This window comes from Silurus aristotelis (genome assembly GCF_946808225.1).
Source record: "Silurus aristotelis genome assembly, chromosome: 12".
NCBI classification, from domain to species: Eukaryota; Metazoa; Chordata; class Actinopteri; order Siluriformes; family Siluridae; genus Silurus; species Silurus aristotelis.
The window spans coordinates 14,767,938-14,791,652 of NC_139585.1; the positions used below are offsets into that span (position 1 = coordinate 14,767,938).

At 36.9% G+C, this 23,715-nt stretch overlaps 1 protein-coding gene across 2 annotated transcripts; it reads left to right on the forward strand.

The window, feature by feature from the left end:
* The first annotated feature begins 7,312 nt into the window (after positions 1–7,312).
* On the forward strand, positions 7,313–22,613 carry thbs2b (thrombospondin 2b). Of its 2 annotated transcripts, none has more exons than XM_083555947.1 (21): positions 7,313–7,642; positions 7,891–7,962; positions 8,200–8,756; positions 9,518–9,602; positions 12,372–12,583; positions 12,955–13,189; positions 13,284–13,454; positions 13,553–13,729; positions 14,587–14,760; positions 14,873–15,000; positions 15,100–15,252; positions 15,366–15,584; positions 16,166–16,273; positions 16,385–16,544; positions 16,787–16,905; positions 16,991–17,225; positions 18,466–18,693; positions 18,781–19,052; positions 19,676–19,773; positions 20,014–20,153; positions 20,246–22,613. In XM_083555947.1, the coding sequence occupies exons 2-21, from the start codon at positions 7,896–7,898 to the stop codon at positions 20,251–20,253; spliced, it is 3,546 nt and encodes a 1,181-aa protein (XP_083412073.1). In that variant the 5' UTR covers positions 7,313–7,642; positions 7,891–7,895; the 3' UTR covers positions 20,254–22,613. The 2 variants fall into 2 exon arrangements, with proteins under 2 accessions (XP_083412073.1, XP_083412074.1); XM_083555948.1 differs by having other exon boundaries at positions 12,375–12,583; positions 20,246–21,845.
* The last annotated feature ends 1,102 nt before the right edge of the window (positions 22,614–23,715 follow it).

The following is a 23,715-nucleotide window of genomic DNA, read 5'->3' on the forward strand; positions in this document are numbered from 1 at the left end:
CAGCATTTGGGATGCTGTAAAGGCTACCTCAGCTCAGCTAAAACTGATGGTAAACAGATTAAGGCACTGGCAGATTCATTGGATGGAAGGATCATGGTGGGAATTGAAAAGAAGGTATTGAAAGGTATTGCTATTGAAAAGAAGGCTAGATATAATCATCACTGGATGTTCTTAATAGTCCAAATGTTTTTGTACATTATTATATTTCTATTAAGTTGGATATTGTTAAATAATACCTTTTTGAGTAATAAGACTGATGAATGAACAAGAAATAAAAAATTATTATTATGTGAAATAGATTTGTCTAACAATTGTGTGCAGTAAAGGTTTTCTAATAACTGTATAATAACTGCTGTTGAGATATGGTGTTTTAAAAGGAAAGTGATCTGAAATAAACACAGTGAGTAATAACTGTCAGAGATCAACTGACTCATAAAGCTTTGGAGTCAGTATCCTGGGGCTACATTGAAGACCCTGTAGCACCTTGAATGAAAGTATTTAAAATAATTATTTTAGGAGCCAAAAGGCGGTGCCAGAAGCACACACACACACACACACACACACACACACACACACACACACACACACACACACACACACACACACACACACACACACATACACACACACACACACAAATTAGGAAATATCACAGCAGAGATATGTTTGCCAATCTTCAAGCCTTTGAGCTGTTGTGTCACATCTTATTCTATCCCTATTAAAAACAGTTATGCCTTCACCTTGAATAAACTTTAAATTATCTACTTGTTTCTTGTTTCTTATCTATCAGGGTGGCATGCTTAGTTTTCCTGTTTCTAATCTGTTTTTACTAAATACATTAATACATGTTTCGTAATTTGCAAACAAGAATCTTGCCACTGCTTTTGTTGTGTTCCTCAGTGATCAGTTCTTTTTTAAATAAATTACCTGTTAATCTTGGCTCACATTATGTGGCATCATTTCAGTTTGAACTGATGATATCTAGGTTTGTAAGGTAAATAAGTACATAGTCCTCCACATTCATAAAATTGTCTGTTTGAATACCACCCATTCACCATTTAAAACTTGACAGGGTCAATGTGGTTGGGGCGAGGGTAGCCTGAGTGATGACTGACAAATCCTTGCGATTCTTTGTGCTGACAGAGGACTCTTAAATTGGGTCTGATAAAATTACAAGCTCTGTAGTCAGGTTTCTTAATATGTGGCCAAATAGCTTGCATTTGTGGGTCTTTCGTGGTTAAGTGCCCATTATAGATTTTTAGTTTACCTGTATGAATCTGCAGTGTCTAAAGCAAAAATTTAACTGCTGTGATTCTACCACCCTTTTTGTTAAGCATGTACAAGACATTATTTCCTTGTGGATTAAATGTAACCTTATTGCAAAATGTTGGTGGCAAGTCTAATTACCTAGTGATTATAGAATTATATCACAAACTCTTTAAAAAAATTCTAGAAAGAATCCCCCCTCTCTCTCTCTTTATCTCTCCCCCTTTCTTTCATTTTTGATGTAATAGCTACATCCACTGTCTTTTAATATGCTTGAAAAGCCTGCTGTTTTGTGAGTTGATTTGACCCAAGAATGGCCTCACATTAAATAGAACCAAAGCTTACCAATGCAGTAAAAAATGCTCATGGAAAACATATATTCATAGCATATTCTCAAAGATTACTGGACATCTATAATATATTTTCCCTTAACTGAATGTTCAGCTTGGTCTGCCAGAGTGACGACTGTGAAAAGAAAATGAAACAAGAAACTATAAATGTATACATTTTTATTTGATAAGATAATAATGCATTAGAAGTAGCACCTTTTAAAACGGTAATTATTGTAATTTGTAAGGTCAAATAAAATTGGGTATATTTTAGGGCAAAGAGCTCTTATGCAGACTTTAGTTATTGGTTAATGCCAAGCTGGCTCAAGGATACAAACCGCCTGCTATGTGGGATACATTTCAGCAGTCAAGAATCTTGCTGTGCAACTTAGGACTATTGAAGACAATTACATAAGTGAGTGTGAATTCAGCCAACAGACTGAAAAGAATTCAAATTAGCTTGTCACAAGCTGACATAAACAAATTAAAGTAAAATTGCTTCCACTGTTATGCCATAGAGGTGATTTATTTTGCTGGCATGATGTTTGGCTAACATTGGTGTTACTGCAAATCACAAAAAATTTATTTTGGACCAATCTTCTGTATATTATAATTAAAAATTGTTGAGTACTTTGTTTATGCCATCCACAGGATATAGGGCCTTTTTGGTGCAGATGAAAATTTTGCAACTGATATGGCCTACATGGTCATCAGGCACCAAACCAATCGAACACCTGTTGGATTGGAATATTAGACAGAACTGTTCATAACCATTATTCAAACACCAAATGAAGAAATATATTTTTGAAGAATGATGGTCAACCAATGACTACAGTTCCAGAAACATGTAAAATCTGTGCCAGGGAGCATAGAAACTGTTCTGGTAGTAGCCCAACACCCAAGCCCAAGTTCAAAACTGCCATATTAAAATATGACAAGATATGTTAAAGGTAATCAAACCTATTTTCACTAAATGGGGAATTGTTAGACAAAGCAGTCACTAGAGTCACTCAAAAGTACTCACTCAAATGTAACATAGACCAACTCCTTGGCTACATACCAGAGCCAGCCCAGCTGAATCTCTTGTGATTGGAAAGATTAGAACCACCAGTGCTCTGGAAACTATTTGGCCTAGATTTATCAACAAGAAAAGAATAAAAAAAAAGGAAGTATGGCAAAAGAATGCAGCTGGAAAGAGAAAACAGGTTTACAACATCATAGGGTGAGGCACTTATGAGTCTGTATCTGGGTGATGCTTTACTCACCACGAAAGTGTTAGAGAAAGCCTGGGTTATTATTGCATAGATCTTTGAGAAAGTTTCAACCCAATGTCCTGCCTAATTAAAATGCATCAATAAGCCTGCCGCAAGGCAACTTAATAACTGTTAAGCATTTGAACAGTCTACCCCTTACAAGTTTGTAAGCAACTTCTCCACAATTCTGAATACTGACACAGACAAATGGCCTTGCTTTTCTTTTATTGTCTCTCTTAGCTGCTCATAGTCATAGCTCAACCTCTGTCTCTGCTCATGCAAATAACTCAGTCACTGTTCGTTTTTGATGCTGTCTTCCTCTTTATTTATCTAGCTTCCTTCATGTCTGATCCTTTGTCTTAGTTCTTCATTCTGAACCATTTGTTTTAGCCACTGACTTTCTTTGTTGCTCAAGTTTATGGAACCTTCAGTGTTAATTTTAAGTTATTTAATCAGCCAATCATGTGAAATGCATGTAAAGCAACATGCGTAAAATATATAATGCATAAAATCATGCATATATGGGCTAGCATCTTCAGGTATTGTTCACATCAACTGTCTGACATGGCATGATTCTTGACTTTTTTCTCTGCAGTAAGCAGCAGACTTTTATGGTCAGAAAAGCTGATGAGAGAGTACAATGGAGAATGGCTTGAGCTGACAAAAAGGCTTTCGAAACTCAGATAACCACTCTGTACAATTGTAGTGCGTGAAAAAGCATGTCATAATGAACATACTGAACCTTGAAGCAGGTTATAAAAGCAGAAAACTACTTACGGTTCCATTCTGTCAGCCAAGAACAGAAAGTAGAGTTTGCAGTAGACACAGTTTTACCAAAACTAAATACTGTAGCTGAAGATAGTAAAAAAACATAGCTTGGTCTGACAAATTTCCATTTTTGCTGAGGCACACAGTTGGTAGGGTGAGAATTTGCTGCCTGTCCCTAGGACCACTTAGTAAATGTTAATTCAATTAAATTACATTTTTGTTTAAATGCCACAGTGAATTTAAGTATTGTTATTGACCTTGTGCACCCCTTTATGGTCACAATTTACAGATCTTCCAGCATGATAATGCACTATGTAACAAAGCATTAGTCGATCTCATGCTGGTTTCATGAACCTGAATGTGTTCCACTCTCTACTTAAGCAAAGATTTGTTAAAAAGCCTGATTTCCAACAAAACATAACATAAATAGACTGGATTGCTAACCCAGACATAATAATGGCCAAGTAATGACCAAAATAAAAATGTCACACTACAGTATTTGGGGCACCAGAAAATGACAAAAGAGATTTTTTTTTCTGACTCTATGATATAAGAAATATGACTTTGTAAGTATTGTTTAATATTTTACTTCACTATAGTATTTATAATAGGCTCCCAAGGATCTCTGACCATGGATGAAAACAACCCAAGAGATTGCTACCTTTTCATAACAACTCTAAATGATAAGAGCTGTGTATGAAAAAAACATTGATATCTAGACATAGAATTGAAAAAAAGGTATCACACAAATGTTTTATGTTAAGCAAGATGAAACGAATAATTTAGATAACGTTTTCAGTAAGAATTTTGGAACTCATATAGCCCAATTACTTTCTAATGGATGATCCCTCATAAAACACATATTTTTGCACTAAAAATATAAATAAATAAATACAAACAGTTTGCAATTTTTATTGACAGAGAATAATATATAACAATAAAAAAAGTTTCTACAGATCCAAGACAATGGCACAGAACTGTAAATGGCTGAGGTAATGAGAAATGTGTCATACCGCCCATATTTATGGTCAGCGCTTAGGGACTATATGCCAGTCTGGAAGCAATTAAGTGAAAGTGAGCTTTGTGAATTCTTTGCAGGTCAGCTTAAGGAAGAAGACAGGAAAGATATTTCTGCTTGTTATGGAACTTAATACATTTAAACCAGTAAAGAACAGACATAATTCATTTCAATAATGCCTTAAATCGAAATAAACGTCAATGGGAGCAAGGCTCCTAGAAAATATTGCCCATGATAAGCTATACCCATGAGGTGGCTTTACTGAAAGTGGAATTATGCAAAATCAGATATAAGAGCTGGAATATGAGTACACAAGAGAGGGAGACCATGAACACTCTCTAAAGCAACAAAAAACAGGATTTTTTTTTTCTGCCATGTGCAGAAACTTAAATATCCACAAACACACACACACATACGCACACAGACACACAAACACACGATTGACACAGTAGTCAGAGGTCTGTGGACAATGAATGGTACAGGAGCACTTTTATTAAATCTTTAAACATCTTTATTTTCTTAGCACATTTCTTAAAATCCAATTTTCTGGAAAATATATTTTTAAATGCCAAAAACAAATTTCATATTTTAAGCATTTCTCTTACAAAGGCCCTCAAAGTCAGGGGGACCACATAACCTGGGTCAGCTCACCTAAATTAATAGATTTATTTAAAAAATGGCAAACAGACAAGCCATTGTGCCTAGTTCAAGAAATGACAGTGACTAAGTTTCTGAAGTCTCATGACATCTATATAAATTTCTCTGTAACACTGAACTTGACCCAAGATTGTGCTTCATGCAAACTCTCTTTTTTTGTTCTGTACAACATGTTCTTTCTTACCTAGTTTACACACATTTCCCATAAACGATAATGTGATGATTAAAATTATAGCTTGATGTAATGGGTCAAAATACTCATTTACAGAAATCAGACTCCTCTAATGTTGAGGAAATTAAAATGAATTAAAACAAATACTTTATTGATCTCTTTCTTGCACAAGATTGCAAAAAAATGATCTCACACCTGGGTTCATTAAAAGGACGACAATTTGGAGGGCATATAACTTTTGGAAACCTGCTTGTTCAGTACAAGTTAAACATCTGTAATGCATTTTAGTGAGCTATTTTCCACAGGGCTCAGAAATCTGCATATACACCCATATAACCACATGGAAAAGCTGTGTAAACTGGCAGACGTTTCTGCTGATTGCATATTACGTTACTGATAAATACATTTTAAAAGTAGTGGACAACTGGACATTTTAAATTAAATGCTGCTTGTACCAACACCAGCAAGTAAGGTAAAGTTGTATATCATTTCTGTTTAAAAAAGTTTTAAAGATGTATTATTGCAGTATTATATATTATCAAAGTAACAGAAGGACTAACTGTACCACACCTAATTAGCTAGTGTGGTGTACTTGTAAATCTGAAAAGCATGTTCAGCAGTAGCCAGATCCAAGCACGGTGTATGAAGAGCTATAGAAAGTCATTACCAATATCCTCTTTGAGTTTTACAACAACTTGTAAGTCTGGACTTGGACAATAGAGGTTTGTAGATGAAAATCCTTACATTCATTACTTCTGATTAATAGGAAACAGATTTTTACCATGCAATGATATATCACTTGGAACTGTGCAATCTTCTAGAACTGTGCAATAAATCTGACATTTCTAGGAACAGAGCAATACTGTCAGTATTTTATTATATCGTTTCCAAGTATTTGTAATATTTTTGACTATGTATAATAGAGCATTGCTGCTGTTATTTATTTTCCATATAGCAACTACTTTATTTTAAAGATTTCATTTATTCCCTTCTGAGAAATTTATTCTATTTATCATTTTTATATTTAATATTTTAATTCAGCTCATTTGGTAGTTGTAACTGGAAAGTTTGGCCTATAGCATATTCCTTATTTCCTGGAGTTTAGTATTCCATTCATCTAATCATTCATTTAACTTCAGGGTATTTCCTTTCCTTTCCAAACAAAAAAAAAAATCCAGGCACAAGCAGAACAGTGGATTACACAGAAGGCAAGAAGAGAAAACCTACAAAGAAATCTAATTGCATAATCCGAGACTAACAAACTGACTGCATAACCTTAAATATAATCTATAATGCAATGACCCATCTCCATTTATGGTTAAAATTATATACTGTTACAATTTCCATTTAGGGTTAATAAAATAATCTGTCTGTCTGTCTGTCTGTCTGTCTGTCTGTCTGTCTGTCTGTCTGTCTGTCTGTCTGTCTGTCTGTCTGCCTGCCTGCCTGCCTATCTATCTATCTATCTATCTATCTATCTATCTATCTATCTATCTATCTATCTATCTATCTATCTATCTATCTATCTATCTATCTATCTATCTATAACTTTGCTGCTAAATATATGAGGCACTGGCAGTAACAGTGCAAGGGCATACAGTATCTGATTTAGTGCTGTCTGATCTAACCTGGACCTCCTCTTGGCTAGGGGTAACCTCCAGTTGCGGGGTAGAGTCATCCTAAACCCTAAAACCTGGAGCAAATGTTCTTAATATGTTCTATGCTGAATGAAAATGTATAGACAAAAGAAGAGCCCCGATTCCGTCCGTACACTGCACACCCTTTTCTTGCCTTAAAACTCCTCCTTGCAAACTTTAGATACCCACTGACGATAAACCCCAGATCCAGCGCACTATGAAGGAGGAGTGCGCGAGCATGGGATCACCGGTATCGATCAAATTTCAAGCTTTGGAGCGCACACACAGCACGACTACATCCCAACCCACGACCACAGAGTTTAAACAGGAGAAGTGATTGACGGTTTTCCTCGGAGTGAACACAAAGACCCTGCGCGCCGAGTGCGCTGGATCCGCCTTTTACGCACACAGTGACTGGATTTTGTTGGCGACTTTACCCCCTGCAGTACTGATTCATGACAATACCAGGAGTCCATTTACATTCTTCTGAGGAACCTGGCGTTTTAACCCCGTAAATCCAAGTTTTTCCATCTCTGGATCAGGTAGTACCGATGCACTTCGGACCTTTTTAAGCAATTATCCAGTTTATTGTTGGACTCATTAAAAAAAAAAAACTTTAGATGGTGCAAGATATTTCCTAATATTTAGTGATTTTATTTTTTATTTTCTAGACTGTGAAATCAGATATGCTTTGCTGTAACTGCGATTAATGCTTAGAGAATCTAAGTGTATTTTGCGTTGTGATAATCATAGTAATTGGACGTTAAACATGATCTTATGCGTTGTTTAGGAATTATGATTCTCCGAAAATGCCACTTCGCTCTGCTCCTTTTATTTCTGTCCGCCTCTACCATCGATCCAGGTAATTTTCAGTTCAATACACACCAACACTTTCACAACGTACACATTTAGAAAACACAAAACCATTACGTTTCCTTAGGAGAAAGTTTAAAGGCTCAGGATCTAACAAAGAAGTTTTAATTATCCATCCAACCATTTTAAAACTGTATTTACTGATATTATTATTATTAATGCAAAATGATAACAGGACTATTACATACAACATCCTAAATATTCCAACGGTGTGTGTGCCTTTTAGACGAGCCGGTGGAGGATCTGACCGTGTTTGACATGTTCGAAAGCAGCGGAATCACACAGAAGACCATCGGGGCGAAACTGTTCCGAGGCCCAGACCCCGAGTCTCCTGCATATCGTTTCATCCGCTTTGACCATCTTCCCCCAGTCAGACCGCAAGTTCTAGACCAACTCTTGCAGCAAATTCAGAACAACGAGGGTTTCACCCTGATTGCGACCCTGCGTCAGGACCGCGCGTCCCGCGGCACTTTGCTCTCCATCGAGGGTCCCGGTGAGCGGCGGCAGTTCGAAGTGCTTTCCGACGGCAGAGTAAACACGCTCGAGCTCGTGTACTGGTGGGCCGACGGCTCGCGCAACGTCATCGCGTTTGAGGATGTGGAGCTGGTGGACTCGCAGTGGAAAAACGTCACGTTGCACGTGCACGGCGAGACAGCCACGCTGTATGTAGGCTGCAGCCTCATCGACAGCTTCATTCTCGACGAACCTTTCTACGAGCACCTGCGCGCTCCGGGTGGACGGATGTACGTGGCCAAAGGATCCAGCCGCGAGACACATTTTAGGGTGAGAGTGCTGTCATTCACACAGGAGAAAAAAGGACCTCATTCTTGTCATAGGTTTAAAGTTTTATTCCAATACACCTGATAATGTGCCTATCCAACCCTGGGGCACAGAGCAAAAAAGAAAAAAAAAACTGGTTAGTGGGTCTTGAGAACACTTTTATAGCCAGACCAGTACACTAAGGCCTATTCGCAGGATTTTTGAGTTGGGGTTTCAAAGTTATGTCACTAAAGCACATTAAATCCACTTACACAACAAGGTCGCTGTTGTTCTTTGGTGCAAATTCAATAGCCATTTAAAAGACTATGTATTCATATTTGTCCTATAGTTCTAAAACTTGTGGGATTTGCCAACAACATACAATGATTAAAATCAGTGCGAGCTTGATATGTGCACTGTCTGTCAGAATTTCATAGGTGTACAAGAACTATTAGGGATGTAATTTAAGTAAATAGCAGGAAGTTAATTGCGGTAGCAAATATGATGCCATCATATTTGCCAAACCATACCACCTATATGTCACCATCCTTGGCCTTCATATTTAATTTACAAAAAAAAAAAAAAATAAATAAATAAAAAAAATAAATCTTAACTAACTAAATAAACACAATACTGATTTCACGCTACTGATAACTCACTTATTACTCAGGGTGAAATTGATATGGTCATTACAGGCTAGACATGGGAACTCATGCTCCTACCTTTTTTTTGACAGGCTGTAGGATCCTTATATTTTATTCTCATTATTCTATGTTTGCGTTCAGGGGCTGATGCAGAATGTGCAGTTTATTTTCGACATCCCTCTGGAAGACGTCCTAGAGAGCCGAGGGTGTGAGCTGGCAAATACAGGTATAGTGTTTAATGCTTTATATATCTTCCACACATTTTAGACTCACTTCCAAAATAAAGTCTGTCATAGAAAAAAAATTACTGATAAGCAATGGTTTCTTTAATGTCTTCAATCTTGAATCTCTGGAGTGCTTAGAAGCATGGGTTGACAAGTAAGAGTTTTTAGTTTCAGTTCTGGAAGGCTGCAACATTCCGACACATAAATTTCAGCTTATCAGATTATCAAGTATTGAATTTAATAAGCGGGTTTGGATGCAGTCCAGAATAGGAAGATATGAGAGCGTGTTGTGGAGCTCCAGGAGAAAAAGTGAAGGATCTTTCAGTGGTGCTCTGGAAATATTCTGCAACAGTCCAGCAAACTGTCCCTTGTGACAGTCATTTGAGCTTTTTGTTTTAATCATTGCCTGAAGAAGGAAAGTAAAACATCCTGAGTGAGATGAACATTCTTACACTCATCCAGAACAGACACACTAGCCAGACAAAAGAAACAATTAGTAATTGGATAGCTTGTATATGTGCTTGACTTTGTCAGTGCTATTTGATTGTAGACAGGCATGTTTGTTTAACTTTTGATTTTGATTCATATTTAGTAACTTACATATGATATATCAGCATATACAGCTAATTTGTGAGACATATCTGCTCAGACTTTACACAGAAGTGAATATTGGTTTGGTTTAATTTTGTAATAGGATATGTCCTGGACCTTAAGGGCTCATTGAGGTCATGTAATAAGAGGAGCAAAAGACACACACACACACACACACACACACACACACACACACACACACACACACACACACGCACACACACGCACGCACACATTTTTTTTCATACTATCCTTGTGAGGACCTTCCATTGACAATTATTAATGCAGTTTTTCCTTGCTATGATATACTTAAATAAAGTCAAAAACATTTAAAAATAAAATAAAAAATCACTAAATAAGTTTTCATCAAACAGTCAAAATTGTCAGACTGTAAAATTTGGTCCTCACTAAGATATAAAAACTTGCAGATGCCTATATAAAATATATATAAAATATATACACACATATACACAAACACACTCACACATGCAGACACACTGAGTCTAACTGTCATTAGGGATTTGAATGAGTTCGGCAGACATGGGACTGAAGCGTGAAAAAATTTGCTGGCTCAAGAAATTGCAGTCAAGGCCAACAAGCTTTCTTGATTTAAAAATCTCCTGGGTGTCTGTATGACTAGCAGATATCTTATGTATACTGAGTCTACTTTCATGTATTTTATGTTTGGGTCACTATCTTAAAGAGCTCTTTTGCAAGATGTAATCATGTTTCCTCAGAACCAGTGGATAATCAGTATTCTATTCATCAGCTGTTGAGAAATTCCATTTAAAGTTTTCAGTGAAAATGACAGATGCAATCAGTACATCGTAGTTGAAAAGGCTTTGTTTAGTTTTTGCTGCACATATGGGGCAGTGTTTTAAACAGGAAAAAGCCAGTCTAAAAAAGGATAATTGGAAAATAAAATGCAGTTAGATAAAGAAAAATTACTTTTGACGTTGGCTTTCTTCTCTATTTCTCTTCAAGGAATCTGGTGTTTATGTTCAAGATTTATCAGTATCAGACATCAGGTATTTAGTCAGATGTCAGAGAGAGAGAGAGCGGCCAGGAGATAAATGTAAAAACATGCAATATGCTGCATGTCTTATATAAGTAGCTAAAGCAATCATCTACTATACATATGCCTGTTAAATAAATGTATGCATGTTGGATTTAATTTATCAGTAGAGTCTATTTAACTTATGCATTGTAACAGCTTACGGAACATATTTATAGCATCATGCAGTAGGTGGCCTACCTCCCATGGTTTTATAGGCATCATGTCCTTTTTAAAGTCCTCAAAATAAGTATTCCTTGTTCAAAGGCTGGCTAACTTTCTGATAAGTCCATGTACTGTCTCAAAACAAGTATTTATGGTTGCAAATGTGTGATGTCACTGTAGCAATGGAAGCCATAATTTCACTTCTTGGAACAATCTTTACATATTTAATCCTTTCACATAATGAGGGTTTATTACAAGCAGGATTAGACGACATGCCGTGGACCCCCTTCCAAGCTTTTTAACTCTGCTTCTGTTTCCATAATCACACACAGCCAAGCACATTCTGCAGGGTAGCATGGGAAACATGTCTGATTGCTATCCCATTCACATAGGCAACAGTACTGGAACTGACCTGGCCTCCCATGGCCTCCCATGACTCTAAATTACTACTCCTCCTTATGCACACTTTTCCAGAACATCTTGGCTGTTCTGCAGATTCAATTCCCTGGATCTGAATTAAAAAAAACAAAAAAACTGAGCATTAGTGTAAGACAAGTTATAGGTGTTTTAATATAATTTACATTTATGGCATTTGGCCTATGCCCTTATACTGAGCAAATTACAACTAAGCAGCTGAAGGTTAAGAGCCATGCTCATTGACAGCTTGGTGGTGCTGTGGTTTGTGCTCACTACCTTCTGATCAGAAGTCCAAAGCCTTAACTACTAAACTACTACCCTTACAATTGTTCATTTTGAACCTAGAATCAGTCTAATACACATTTACATTATGTTTTTCCTCTGATTTTAGATTATGTTGAAACTGAATCTCATCATTATGCATTATTTAGTGTCTTAAAAATGAATCTGTCACATTTCTTTGCTTTGCTAAAGCCTTTATTTCAAACACTTTTGACAATAATTTATTTAAATAACCATACTTTTATTTACTCTTTGTGCACAGAAGACTTGAACACAGTAAGTGAGAGTGCTGAACTTGTGGATGTGGCTTCTTCCATCTCGACTAACTTGATCAGCCCGAACACAGACCCCCCAACGATGAGCCCCTCTGAGATGATGTGTGAGCGTTCATGTGAGGAATTGGCTAACCTTTTCCAAGAGCTCAAGGGTCTCCGTGTTGTTGTTAGCAACCTCATTGATGGTTTGCAGAAAGTGGTGAGTGTCTCAAAAAGTCTTTCTAATTTGAGACAGGCATGCCATACTGATGGTTATGAGAATAGCCACAGTAAGAAAGTGAACAAGTTGGAAAGTCCACTGAAGCATTTTTCACTGTTTCCGTTCACTTAAACCGGGTAATTGGGTTATAATTGGTGTTACGTGTTGAAGTAATTCTAGTGGAGTAAAACACAGTGTTTTATGCACTTTTGTGGATTTGTGGAAATTTATGGATATTTGATGGCAGTGTGCTGTAACAACCATATGTTTCCATATACTTGGCTATGTGTAACCTTACTTGAAAAAAACAACAACTCTTTTTGGCTCATCAAGATCATGTGGAGGCTCATTTGTTTAGTATTGGATTTCAGACAGAGGAGAACACTGCCATGCGTGAGGCCCTGAATAAGATGCAGGATCCTGTGCAGCAGAGCATTTGCTGGCAGGATGGGCGACTGTTTGAGAATAAGGATGACTGGATTGTGGACAGCTGCACCAAATGCACATGCCAAGATGGGAAAGTTGTGTGTCGTCAGCTCACTTGCCCACCAGTGTCTTGTGCTAATCCATCCTTCATTGAGGGAGAATGCTGTCCAGTATGCCTTCGTGAGTACCTCTCGCAATTACTATACCTCCTTTTTCTTAAAGTTCTTACAGCCTAAAAATGATTATCACATTTTATGTCTATTTCGGGGTCCAGCAATGGACAGTGAGGATGGTTGGTCCCCATGGTCAGATTGGACTCAGTGTACAGTCACCTGTGGCAGCGGTACGCAACAAAGAGGCAGATCATGTGACGACACCAGCAACACATGCTCTGGCCCCTCAATCCAGACTCGGAGGTGCAGCTTAGGAAAATGTGACCGCAGAGGTATGGAAACCATTTTCTTTGTGCCAGTCAAAATTCTCTGTGGGGCAAGTGGAAAAAGTGGGACACATGGAGAAAACATTGAGTTCCTGTGTGTTTAGTTCGTCAGGATGGTGGTTGGAGTCTGTGGTCCCCCTGGTCTTCGTGCTCTGTGACATGTGGGGAAGGGCTAATCACTCGCATTCGCCATTGCAACTCCCCTATTCCTCAGCGAGGAGGCAAAGACTGTGAAGGTGAAGGACGAGAGACAAAGAGCTGCCAAGCTGCACCCTGCCCAAGTGAGTTTGAGCAATACACATACATGCTCATTTTAAACCCATCCTTTCCCTGCTGTCCAAAGCCAAGCTGAGAACGAGAGCGAGAAAGTGATGTCATTCTTTCCAAGGCTCATATTATCCTTAGAGTTTTGAGGATACACAGCTATAGGGCTGGCAACTCATACCACAAAGGATTATGGGTGAGAATTCCAAAACACACCCAATAAAGAGATTGTCCAGAGAAAAACAAGAGGCAACTGTACTCAGCTGGAAACACAGTAAGGATTTTATAAGCAGAATAATCAAGTATTTAAGATCTATCCAATTGCTCAGTGAACTAAATTAATGTTTTAACTGCGAGGGGTTCAAGGGCAGGCAGTATGTACATTACTCTGCTTTAGCTATATATTAATAGTGTGTAGTAGTGAATATGTATGAAAAGGTATATACTATGATAAACGGTATGAACCTCTATGCTGTCCACTCACAATGTATGTGAATACTAATAACCTGATATTGATTTTGTTTAATTTCACTGCTATTTTGAAGACAAACTGAATTATTGCTTTGTCATTGCTTTGTTTAATTGGTATAATTATGCATTTTTCCAATTACAAAGAGAACAAAGGGGACATAAATATAAAATAACAAGCAGGGCAAAACATCTGACCAAATAACAGATGTTATATCAAAGTAAATGTGTACACTAGAAGTCTAAAACAAAGCAAAATATTTCCATGACACAAACATTATTGTCACCATGCCACAATACATGCTTCCTGAACGTATTTGAGACTCGGGCTGATGTGTATTTTATAGCTTGATTCATGTATTTAGTTCAGTTCATGTATACGTGTTCTATCTGTATGTTTCAACAGTTGATGGTGGTTGGGGGCCATGGTCACCCTGGGCAACTTGCTCAGCAACATGTGGTGGGGGTCTGAAAAGTCGTGAGAGGGAGTGTAATAGCCCTGTTCCAGAGCATGGGGGCCGGAAATGTATGGGCGATTCAATTGACAATGAAGTATGCAACAAACAAGAGTGCCCTATTAGTAAGCAACCACATAATACATATTTTTGCCATATTCCGAGGTTATTTAATTCCTATTTAATATTGAACAATGTGAATAAATAATAAAAATATTTATCTGACTTTTCTGTAAGATGGTTGTCTTTCAAATCCATGCTATGGGGGAGTGGAGTGCAGCACTGCCTCTGATGGTGCTTGGGAATGTGGCCCTTGTCCACCAGGCTACCGTGGTAATGGAACCTTCTGTGAAGATGTGAATGAGGTATGTAATCTGAGCGCTAACTGATTACAACAAGAATATTAAATATATTTCAACCTCAAAACAATTTCAAGCTTTATATCTCCCTGTCATTTTGTGCAGTGTGATATGGTGTCAGACGTGTGTCATAAAGTGGGTGGGTTTCAGCAGTGTGTGAACACAGACCCAGGATTCCACTGTCTGCCCTGCCCTCCACGTTACAAAGGCTCTCAGCCCTATGGTCTTGGAGTGGAGTCAGCTAAAACAAACAAACAGGTCAAACAGCACGCAAAGTGTATTTATTACCATAAATCCTACAAACATTCCTGTGTTGTTTTGAAGCTATAATTTCTATATCTTACTTTATCCTTTAAACTTTTCCTGAATAGGTGTGTGAACCTTACAACCCATGTAAAGACAATACCCACAGCTGCCATAAGAATGGCATGTGTATCTTTCTCAGCCACATAACTGAGCCCATGTACAAGTGCGAGTGCCGAATTGGTTATGCTGGAGATGGCATTGTGTGTGGAGAAGACTTCGACCTTGATGGTTGGCCCAATCAGGATCTGGTGTGTGGAGCCAATGCTACATACCATTGCAAAAAGGTAACACATAAATGACATTTATTAAACGAGAATGACATGCAGATTTAAGGTGCTATGTTCCAGAATCTCTCTGTTATATGTAATCACAGTTCACCATCGTGTGACATGGAAAAACTATATAGTTACAGATTTAGACAAACCCAGAAAATAATACTTATTTGGCCCGTATTGTCATGCAAGTTGAGAAAACTAAATTATTTTGTATGAAGCAATATACCATTCCCTCAAATAAAATTTCACATGCACCAAAACCTTTGCATGTCTTTGATCTAGAGGATTTAAAAGGGGGAATAAATGCACAAGAATAAATCATTCTTCATGTCTGATGTATAATTGGCGGATTATGTAATAATGCTGCCCTGGAAAGAAACCAGAACTGCAATCTGCAAGTTGTTATGTAAAATTAGATGAGAACATAGAACATATGCACACAAAGAACAACAAATAGTAAACAAAGAACGGGCTAAAAAAAACATAACATGGTCGACTGACTTTATGACTTCCCCCTAAACTCCATTGTATAAATAGGGTTAAGTACTAGAACATTTATCACTGTGTTATTCATCTAATAATAATTTTAGGACAACTGCCCAACCCTTCCCAACTCTGGTCAAGAAGACCTTGACAATGATGGACAGGGAGATGCCTGTGACAAGGATGATGACAATGATGAAATTGTGGATGAACGGGTAAGTGTTTATTGCAGTTTGTTAATAACAAGCTAATTAACAGAACATGAAACTCTGCAGAATAATATCACAGTTCATGTAATTAAATGAAATTTACTATTTTATTTACAGGACAACTGTCCATTAATGTACAACCCTCGGCAGTATGACTACGATAAGGATGCTGTAGGGGATCGGTGTGATAACTGCCCCTATGAGCCCAACCCAGCTCAGACTGACACAGACAACAATGGCGAAGGAGATGCCTGTGCTATTGACATTGATGGAGATGGTACAAGACATGATCTGTCTCTAATATATTACTGACATGTCTTTTAGGTATTGCATTTGTGGCAGCGGCTCGCAAGTGGAGGGCAGAGCTGGACAAACCGAGCAGTAAGACTACACCCTGTAGCTGATGAGACTAATCAGTGCGCTCTGTTTCAGTGCGGCTCCTCCCTCCACTCACTGCCATCATTAAAAAAATAATCAGCTAATAGTGGCTAATATTTCTTCACTTTTCTTGATTTACAGAAATTCTGAACGAAAAAGACAACTGTCCCTTTGTTTACAATACTGACCAGAAAGACACAGATTTGGATGGTGTTGGGGACCAGTGTGATAACTGCCCACTGATCCACAACCCACAGCAGGTCCAGACATTAAAAATAACTGTAAATTACTTCTGAAAAATACATCTGAGAAAACAATTCTCATTTCAAAAACTCTGTTTTGTAGACGGATGCAGATAATGATTTGATTGGAGACCAGTGTGATAATAACCAGGACATAGATGAGGATGGTCATCAGAATAATTTGGATAACTGTCCCTATATTCCCAATGCTAACCAAGCAGACCATGACAATGATGGTAAAGGAGATGTCTGTGACCATGACGATGACAATGATGGAATTCCTGATGATCGGGACAACTGCAGGCTTGTGCCTAATCCAGATCAGATGGATGTAAATGGTGAGGCAGCATAACTCTCAATTCAGTAGACAGTCTTTTCTCTTTAAATGCATTATCTCTAAGCTACTTTGTAAAATCTTTAGTGATAACACAGCAGGGCAAGGGTTCAAACCTACCTCAGGGCAAATTCCTATTCTACCAAGATAGGATTAGACTTGAAATGAAGCTAGAATGTTAATACCCAACGGCCACATTCATTAGTCCATATTTGGTTTTACTCAATAAAATGAATGAATTTAGTTTCTGGGGTTACATATGATAAGAATGTGTCTAGTGCCTCGGCCTGCAAAAAAGTCAGAGCTGTGGGTGAGTATTTGAGACAGGTAGGGGTTGCCTGGGGCAATAGCAATGTGTGATATGTTGAAAAGAAGGCTTGCAAATACTCTGGAGATCATCAGAGAACAGATCATCAGAGAGACATGAGACACATTTCTTCTGGAATGTTCCTTTGGGCTTCCCACATGTGTTTGGGTCAGTTTACAAGCCTCCTTTAAATTTTGTGGGGTTCAAGCTTTAATTATTATGACAATTGTTATGATTCCTAGATAATCCAAGGCCATGTCTCATAAAAACATGAAAATCTAAATTGTGACATGAGAAGCAGTATCATCAATTTTATGTCACAAAAATAAATAATCTTGTATCTGTAGATTTAATAAATATCTTCAGTTTTTATCAAATTAAATTCACTTTAGTTATGATGGAATAGTCGGTGCACATTTAACGTTTCTAGGTCAATATCTGTCAGGCGCTAAGAACGTACTGGAAACCAAGTGAATTCAACGACGGCCTTTTAATGAGAAAACAAAAGGGCAAGGCAGAAAGCACGAAAAAAAAAGAGCACCCTACTAGGGTAAACTGAACCAGGAGAATAACTGTGGCAGAGTGAGAACAGATAACACACAGAATCTTGTATGCTAAGCGAAACCAAACGGAGTAGCTTGGGTAGTCCTGAATGTTCATAAGCCTAAGCTGTAGAACGGACAATGAGTGGATAAACAGGGTTCTTATAGTGTGGTGACTGATGTGGACCAGGTGTGGATGATTAGTAAGTTGGTGAGCTGCTTGGAGTGATCGGAGGGTTTGGTGAGGGTGTGTCTGGTGGATCCCTGACAATATCGTTGCAATATTATTATTAATAATATATTTTTTATTAATATATTTAAATATATAATATTTCTGTATTTGAAAAAAACAAGTTTTTTGTTGCTGGTTCACAATTTGTTGGTGAATTTTGCAGGAGATGGCCGTGGTGATGCCTGTAAAGATGACTTTGACAACGACAACATTCCTGACCTTTTTGATGCTTGCCCAGAGAACAATGCCATCAGTGTTACGGACTTCAGGAAGTTTCAGATGGTGCATCTGGATCCCAAGGGAACCCTTCAGATTGACCCCCACTGGGTAGTGCGAAACCAGGGCAAAGAACTGGTTCAGACTGCTAACTCAGACCCTGGCATTGCAGTTGGTAAGCAGACATCTTGATACAGCCAACAAGTATTCACTTGTTGTCGTTTCAACTCAGCATTTATAGCAAATCTTTCTACAATAACAGGCTTCGATGAGTTCAGTGCCGTGGATTTCAGCGGAACTTTCTATGTAAACACGGACAGAGATGATGACTATGCAGGGTTTGTTTTTGGCTATCAGTCCAGCCGACGCTTCTATGTAGTCATGTGGAAACAGATAACACAAACCTACTGGGAAGACAAACCATCGAAAGCCTTTGGTATCTCTGGAGTATCACTCAAAGTTGTCAACTCCACCACTGGCACAGGAGAGTACCTGCGTAATGCCCTCTGGCACACAGGCAACACTAAAAACCAGGTGGGCTTGCACACTACATCAGGGGTCCTTATAAAACCTTTTAAAAAGGTGTAATAAAGTTATAAACATGTTGATCTAAATCAGTGTACAAACCATGTACTTAAGTAAGAGTGGAGATTCACTAGGTAAAACTTTACTCGGCTAAAAGTAAAAGTGCTCCCAGTGAACTGTTACTTGAGTAAAAGTACAAAAGTATTTGCTTTCAAATGTACTTAAGTATCCAAAGTACTATGTTTTTTTGGCTATAATGTCCTATATATACAGTATGCATATATATATATATATATATATATATATATATATATATATATATATATATATATATATATATATATACATATATACATACACATATATAATGCACGGTGGGAGTGTGAAACTAATATATAAAATAATTCAGAGTCACGGGACAGGAGTTTGCATTTCACACTCCTGTTATGCAAAATACATATCTATATGCTTAAGCGAATTACATTTTCTTTGTTACTGTCCACCACTGATTTAAATCACATTTGTTAAACACAAAGCCATGCTGAGTTGTTAGGATTCATGCCTCACCAATGACTAACAGCATTCTAAAAATTAAAATGGAAACATGCTTGTTTTGTCCATGTAACACTCAGGTGCGAACACTTTGGCATGATCCAAAGAACATTGGTTGGAAAGACTACACTGCTTACCGCTGGCATCTTATTCACAGACCCAAGACTGGATTCATTAGGTAAAAACTCACTGCTGGTACACATCCTTTTATTAAACAGCTGTAACAGTTAATGTCTGTAAATCTTAGTCATAGAAGAATCTGCTCAAAGTATTCTTCTCATTACAACTGATATTTTTGGGCAAAGAAATAATTCTCTTTTACTTATTTTATTCACTGGTGCACAAATTGACTAAATATTCAGGCTTTAAGTTTGAAATAGGAGGTGTGATTTATATTCTGTTTCTTTTTTGCCTTCAGGGTTGTAGTGTATGAAGGCAAGCAGATTATGGCAGACTCAGGGCCTGTCTATGACAAGACATTTGCTGGTGGTAGATTAGGGTTGTTTGTCTTCTCTCAAGAGCTTGTCTTCTTCTCTGACCTCAAATATGAATGCAGAGGTAAGATGCAATGCTTGAGAATGGACAGTTAATATACTTATTTTGTCCAGCGTTTAATTTCTTCATTAATATGGTGTTTATTTTTTTAACAGACAACTGATTTTTTTTACTCTGCACCTCCTGCCACTGACTTGGATTCAAACTTACAATAAGAGTTTCAGACCAGTCTTCTGAGAACATCTGCAGTGTTTCTCCACTTTATTAAAATGCACAAATTTATGAACTCCAGGGGCCTTCGACAGTGAGACTAACTCCATTTTGGACACCCAAGATAAAGAGTTAAAGTTACCACATTCCAGTGTATTTCTTTAAATGCCTCTCTTAGCTTTGTTGCACACGTAACAATCAAGAAACCAAATTAAGTCCTGTCTTCTTGAATAGAAACTTTAGGGTTTCAATATTATCGTTTTCTATGTAGCCATGTAGTCTTTTGAATGGGTTATTTTAGTCATTTTAAAAGAGTAGTTTCAAATTGGTTAAAAGTGTTGATTTGAGATGTATAATATTCAGAATAATACTGTTTCTGTTGTAACTTATTTTTCTGTTGTGCAAGTTTATGAATTAACACGTTGTTTTTGCCTTTGCCTAAAATTGTAAATACTTATTTATTAGTTTTCATCTAAAATTCATGGTGAAATGTTAAAATCGTATACATCTGTCTTTTAAATTTTTTTTCCTACTAGATATTTTGGATCTGAGTTATAGTTATTAACAGAAGTGAACCATTAGACATGTTTGTGTTAGTTACAATGTTTTAGTCATGCAGTCTTTAAATTCAGCATTTTTATGGCCAAGCAGTTCCCTCTCATTTCTCATGTGTTGGGATAGAATTAAACTTGAAATGAAAATAATTTCTTTGGTTTGCAGTCAAAGAACTTAGTTGTGTTTATTTAAGAGAATGATGTTTGGCAAGTGCAAAGGAAGATATTTAACATGTTTGTACTTGAAGCTAATGTAAATATATACAGATGAGTGACAAATGAAAGGAAAAAGCAACATAAATTGTCTTTCCTTTAATATGTTACTGGTCTCTATATGTGGTTGGAAGTGGTATTATTACCACTACAGTGTTCCAGTGATGAAGTGACATGAAGACAAATTAATGTTACACTTTGGTGTAGTCTCAAATTTGGAAATTGTACATGGCCAAATCACTTTTCCATCAGAAACATGAATATGAATAAAGGAAACTGAAGATGTATCCTGCCTGACCTTTAGCCAAACATATAAAGTCAATTCCCTCTCATTAAAAGTTTTTGTATAAAGTACTAGTAGACATTACAGGTAGTTCTTGCAAAAAAGAACCTCTAGTTGTTAAAAAAACCAAAAAAAGATTTCCTACTAGTAGGCCAAACCAAGTTCATGCTCAAATTTGAACAATATCCTAATATTTCCAATAGGTGTTTAATTTAAACGTTTTTGGTTCTGTAAGTCATAGTACCATGTACCATGTTCTTTTTTAAATGAACGTTATTACTCATTTAAAAAAAGAACTTGACTGACCCATTGTCAGTGGGGCTTTCTCTGAACTTTGCTGCATGTGTACCTACAATGCCTTAATCAGTTTAATATTTTTAGTTTGCATTTCAGTTCCTCTACATTGTAGAGCTAAATGTTGTATATGGTATGAATATTAAAACTTGACATGTTTGAAATAAAAACATTTATTACAAAAATGTATAAAAACAAGAATATTCACTGTACTCTTTATTTACCTTTCCTTTGTAAAAGTGAGAGATGCAAAAGGTGCCAAACTGAGCAATACTGACGCAACAAATATCAATTCACCCCCAGCTTTATGTAACCCAAATTATGCTTATTATAATGAAGGCAGCATAATCATATGCTAATAATTATATTAATAATAATACAACATTCACATATTGTGAATACAAAATATCGCAAAACTACATATGCGGTTTGCATACAGATAACACTGTTAAAGGGCCTGTTTTTATACTCTTTCCTGATAATTTATGTACTAATGACAGCTAGAACATTCCAGAAAGTGTTTTCAAGACAGGTTATATACTATGTTAAAATCACTTTTTGATGATCGTCTGATCTGAAGGCATCAGCTTTGTGATAAAAAAGGCTCTAATGAAATCCCTCTGTGAATTTTGGCTGTACTAAATTCCACAGTTATAAATCAACCTTAGCCATTGACTATATAGAATTAGCAGAGCAAAATGTGATGGCTGAAAGTATCTAACTGTGGATGATCTTTTCTGCTATTAAGTCATGTCTTAGAGTCAGCACAGAGTTTTAAATTGATTTAGTTTTTGATTATGATGGATTCTGCAGTGGGTGAATATAAAGTCTTTTAAAAATATACAGTTTATGCTTAGTAAGATTTTTTCTTTTTCATAACTTTTATGTGTACTTTGTGATATGGTAGTTTTTTGTTTGTCTGTCTATCCAGCTGGCCCAGCAAATTAAATAAAGGTCTTATTCATGGTACATACTTTGTTAAGTTTAAGTGTCCTGTGATGTGTCAACAACCAATTTATATATTTTTTCTTTTTCTCCTACTCCTTCCTGCACATTCACACACAAATATGCACACACTCAATAGTAAAAAAATAATAGGTTTAATGATAATGCACATGATCTCTAACTAAATCTGTATCTGGATTTCTGTAATGCTGTAATTATGTCATTGTTAAAAGCAATATAATCAAAATGGAATTAAGTGATTGTAAGCCAGTGATACAATTACACCCTCAAGGAAATCCTGAACACTGATCAGTGTTAATATATACCCAGTATTTATTAGTGCAGCAACCCCAAGAATTTTAACAGTCATTTAAACAGTTTTCTGTGCAAAATGTAACTGGCTCTGATTTTGACTACTGTTAACTGCTACAAATATGTTATAACAATCGTACCTTATAAACTTGCCAGATAACATTTTGGAGCCAATTTATACAAAACCAACTCTGGTTGCAAACTAAACCGGGCTTCTTGAGACTAATGCTGGATGTAAAAATGTAGTTGCATTTATTTATAATCCTATTTTACGGCACAGTAACTGAATTCAGCAGACACACAGAAAGAATTCAAATGAAAAGGAATTACATTTAAATTATTTTCCGGTTTTTGGGAAAAAACAGCTTACTTTTCCTCAATTTACTTGATTTGTGCCCCAGGATGACCAAATGGAAGGCCTGAGAGCCTTGAACAAGGTGTTCTTGATATCTGTGTGCTCTTGTATTAGCCAAGAACACTTAAGCTGCATCGAGTCTGATGTTAAAACAAGAACATCCAGACCACATCAGAAATCAGATTCACGTCATTTCAGCCGAGTTTAAGCGTTCATGTTTTTCTAAAATGCCCACCAAATATCTTAAAAAAGTAACCTGATCTCCTTTATGCCATTATGTGCATAATTTTTTTTTTATTTTTTTTTTTTATGTCTGATTGGGCAGATTAGGTGATCAATGGTATAGTTAATAAAAAAGTATTTCATTAACTTAGTCACTGAAAAGACGTCCATGGTATGTTCTGTTCAAAAACACATAAAAACACCATACTGTGTATAAAGGCCATTTACTTACATATT

Excerpts from the sequence above, each read along its gene's own strand:
- thbs2b (XM_083555947.1), top strand. The coding sequence starts at position 7,896 with ATGATTCTCCGAAAATGCCACTTCGCTCTGCTCCTTTTATTTCTGTCC. Across the intron at positions 8,757-9,517 it reads GCCGCGAGACACATTTTAGG|GGGCTGATGCAGAATGTGCA; the intron begins GTGAGAGTGCTG and ends GTTTGCGTTCAG. Across the intron at positions 19,053-19,675 it reads CAGGCAACACTAAAAACCAG|GTGCGAACACTTTGGCATGA; the intron begins GTGGGCTTGCAC and ends TGTAACACTCAG.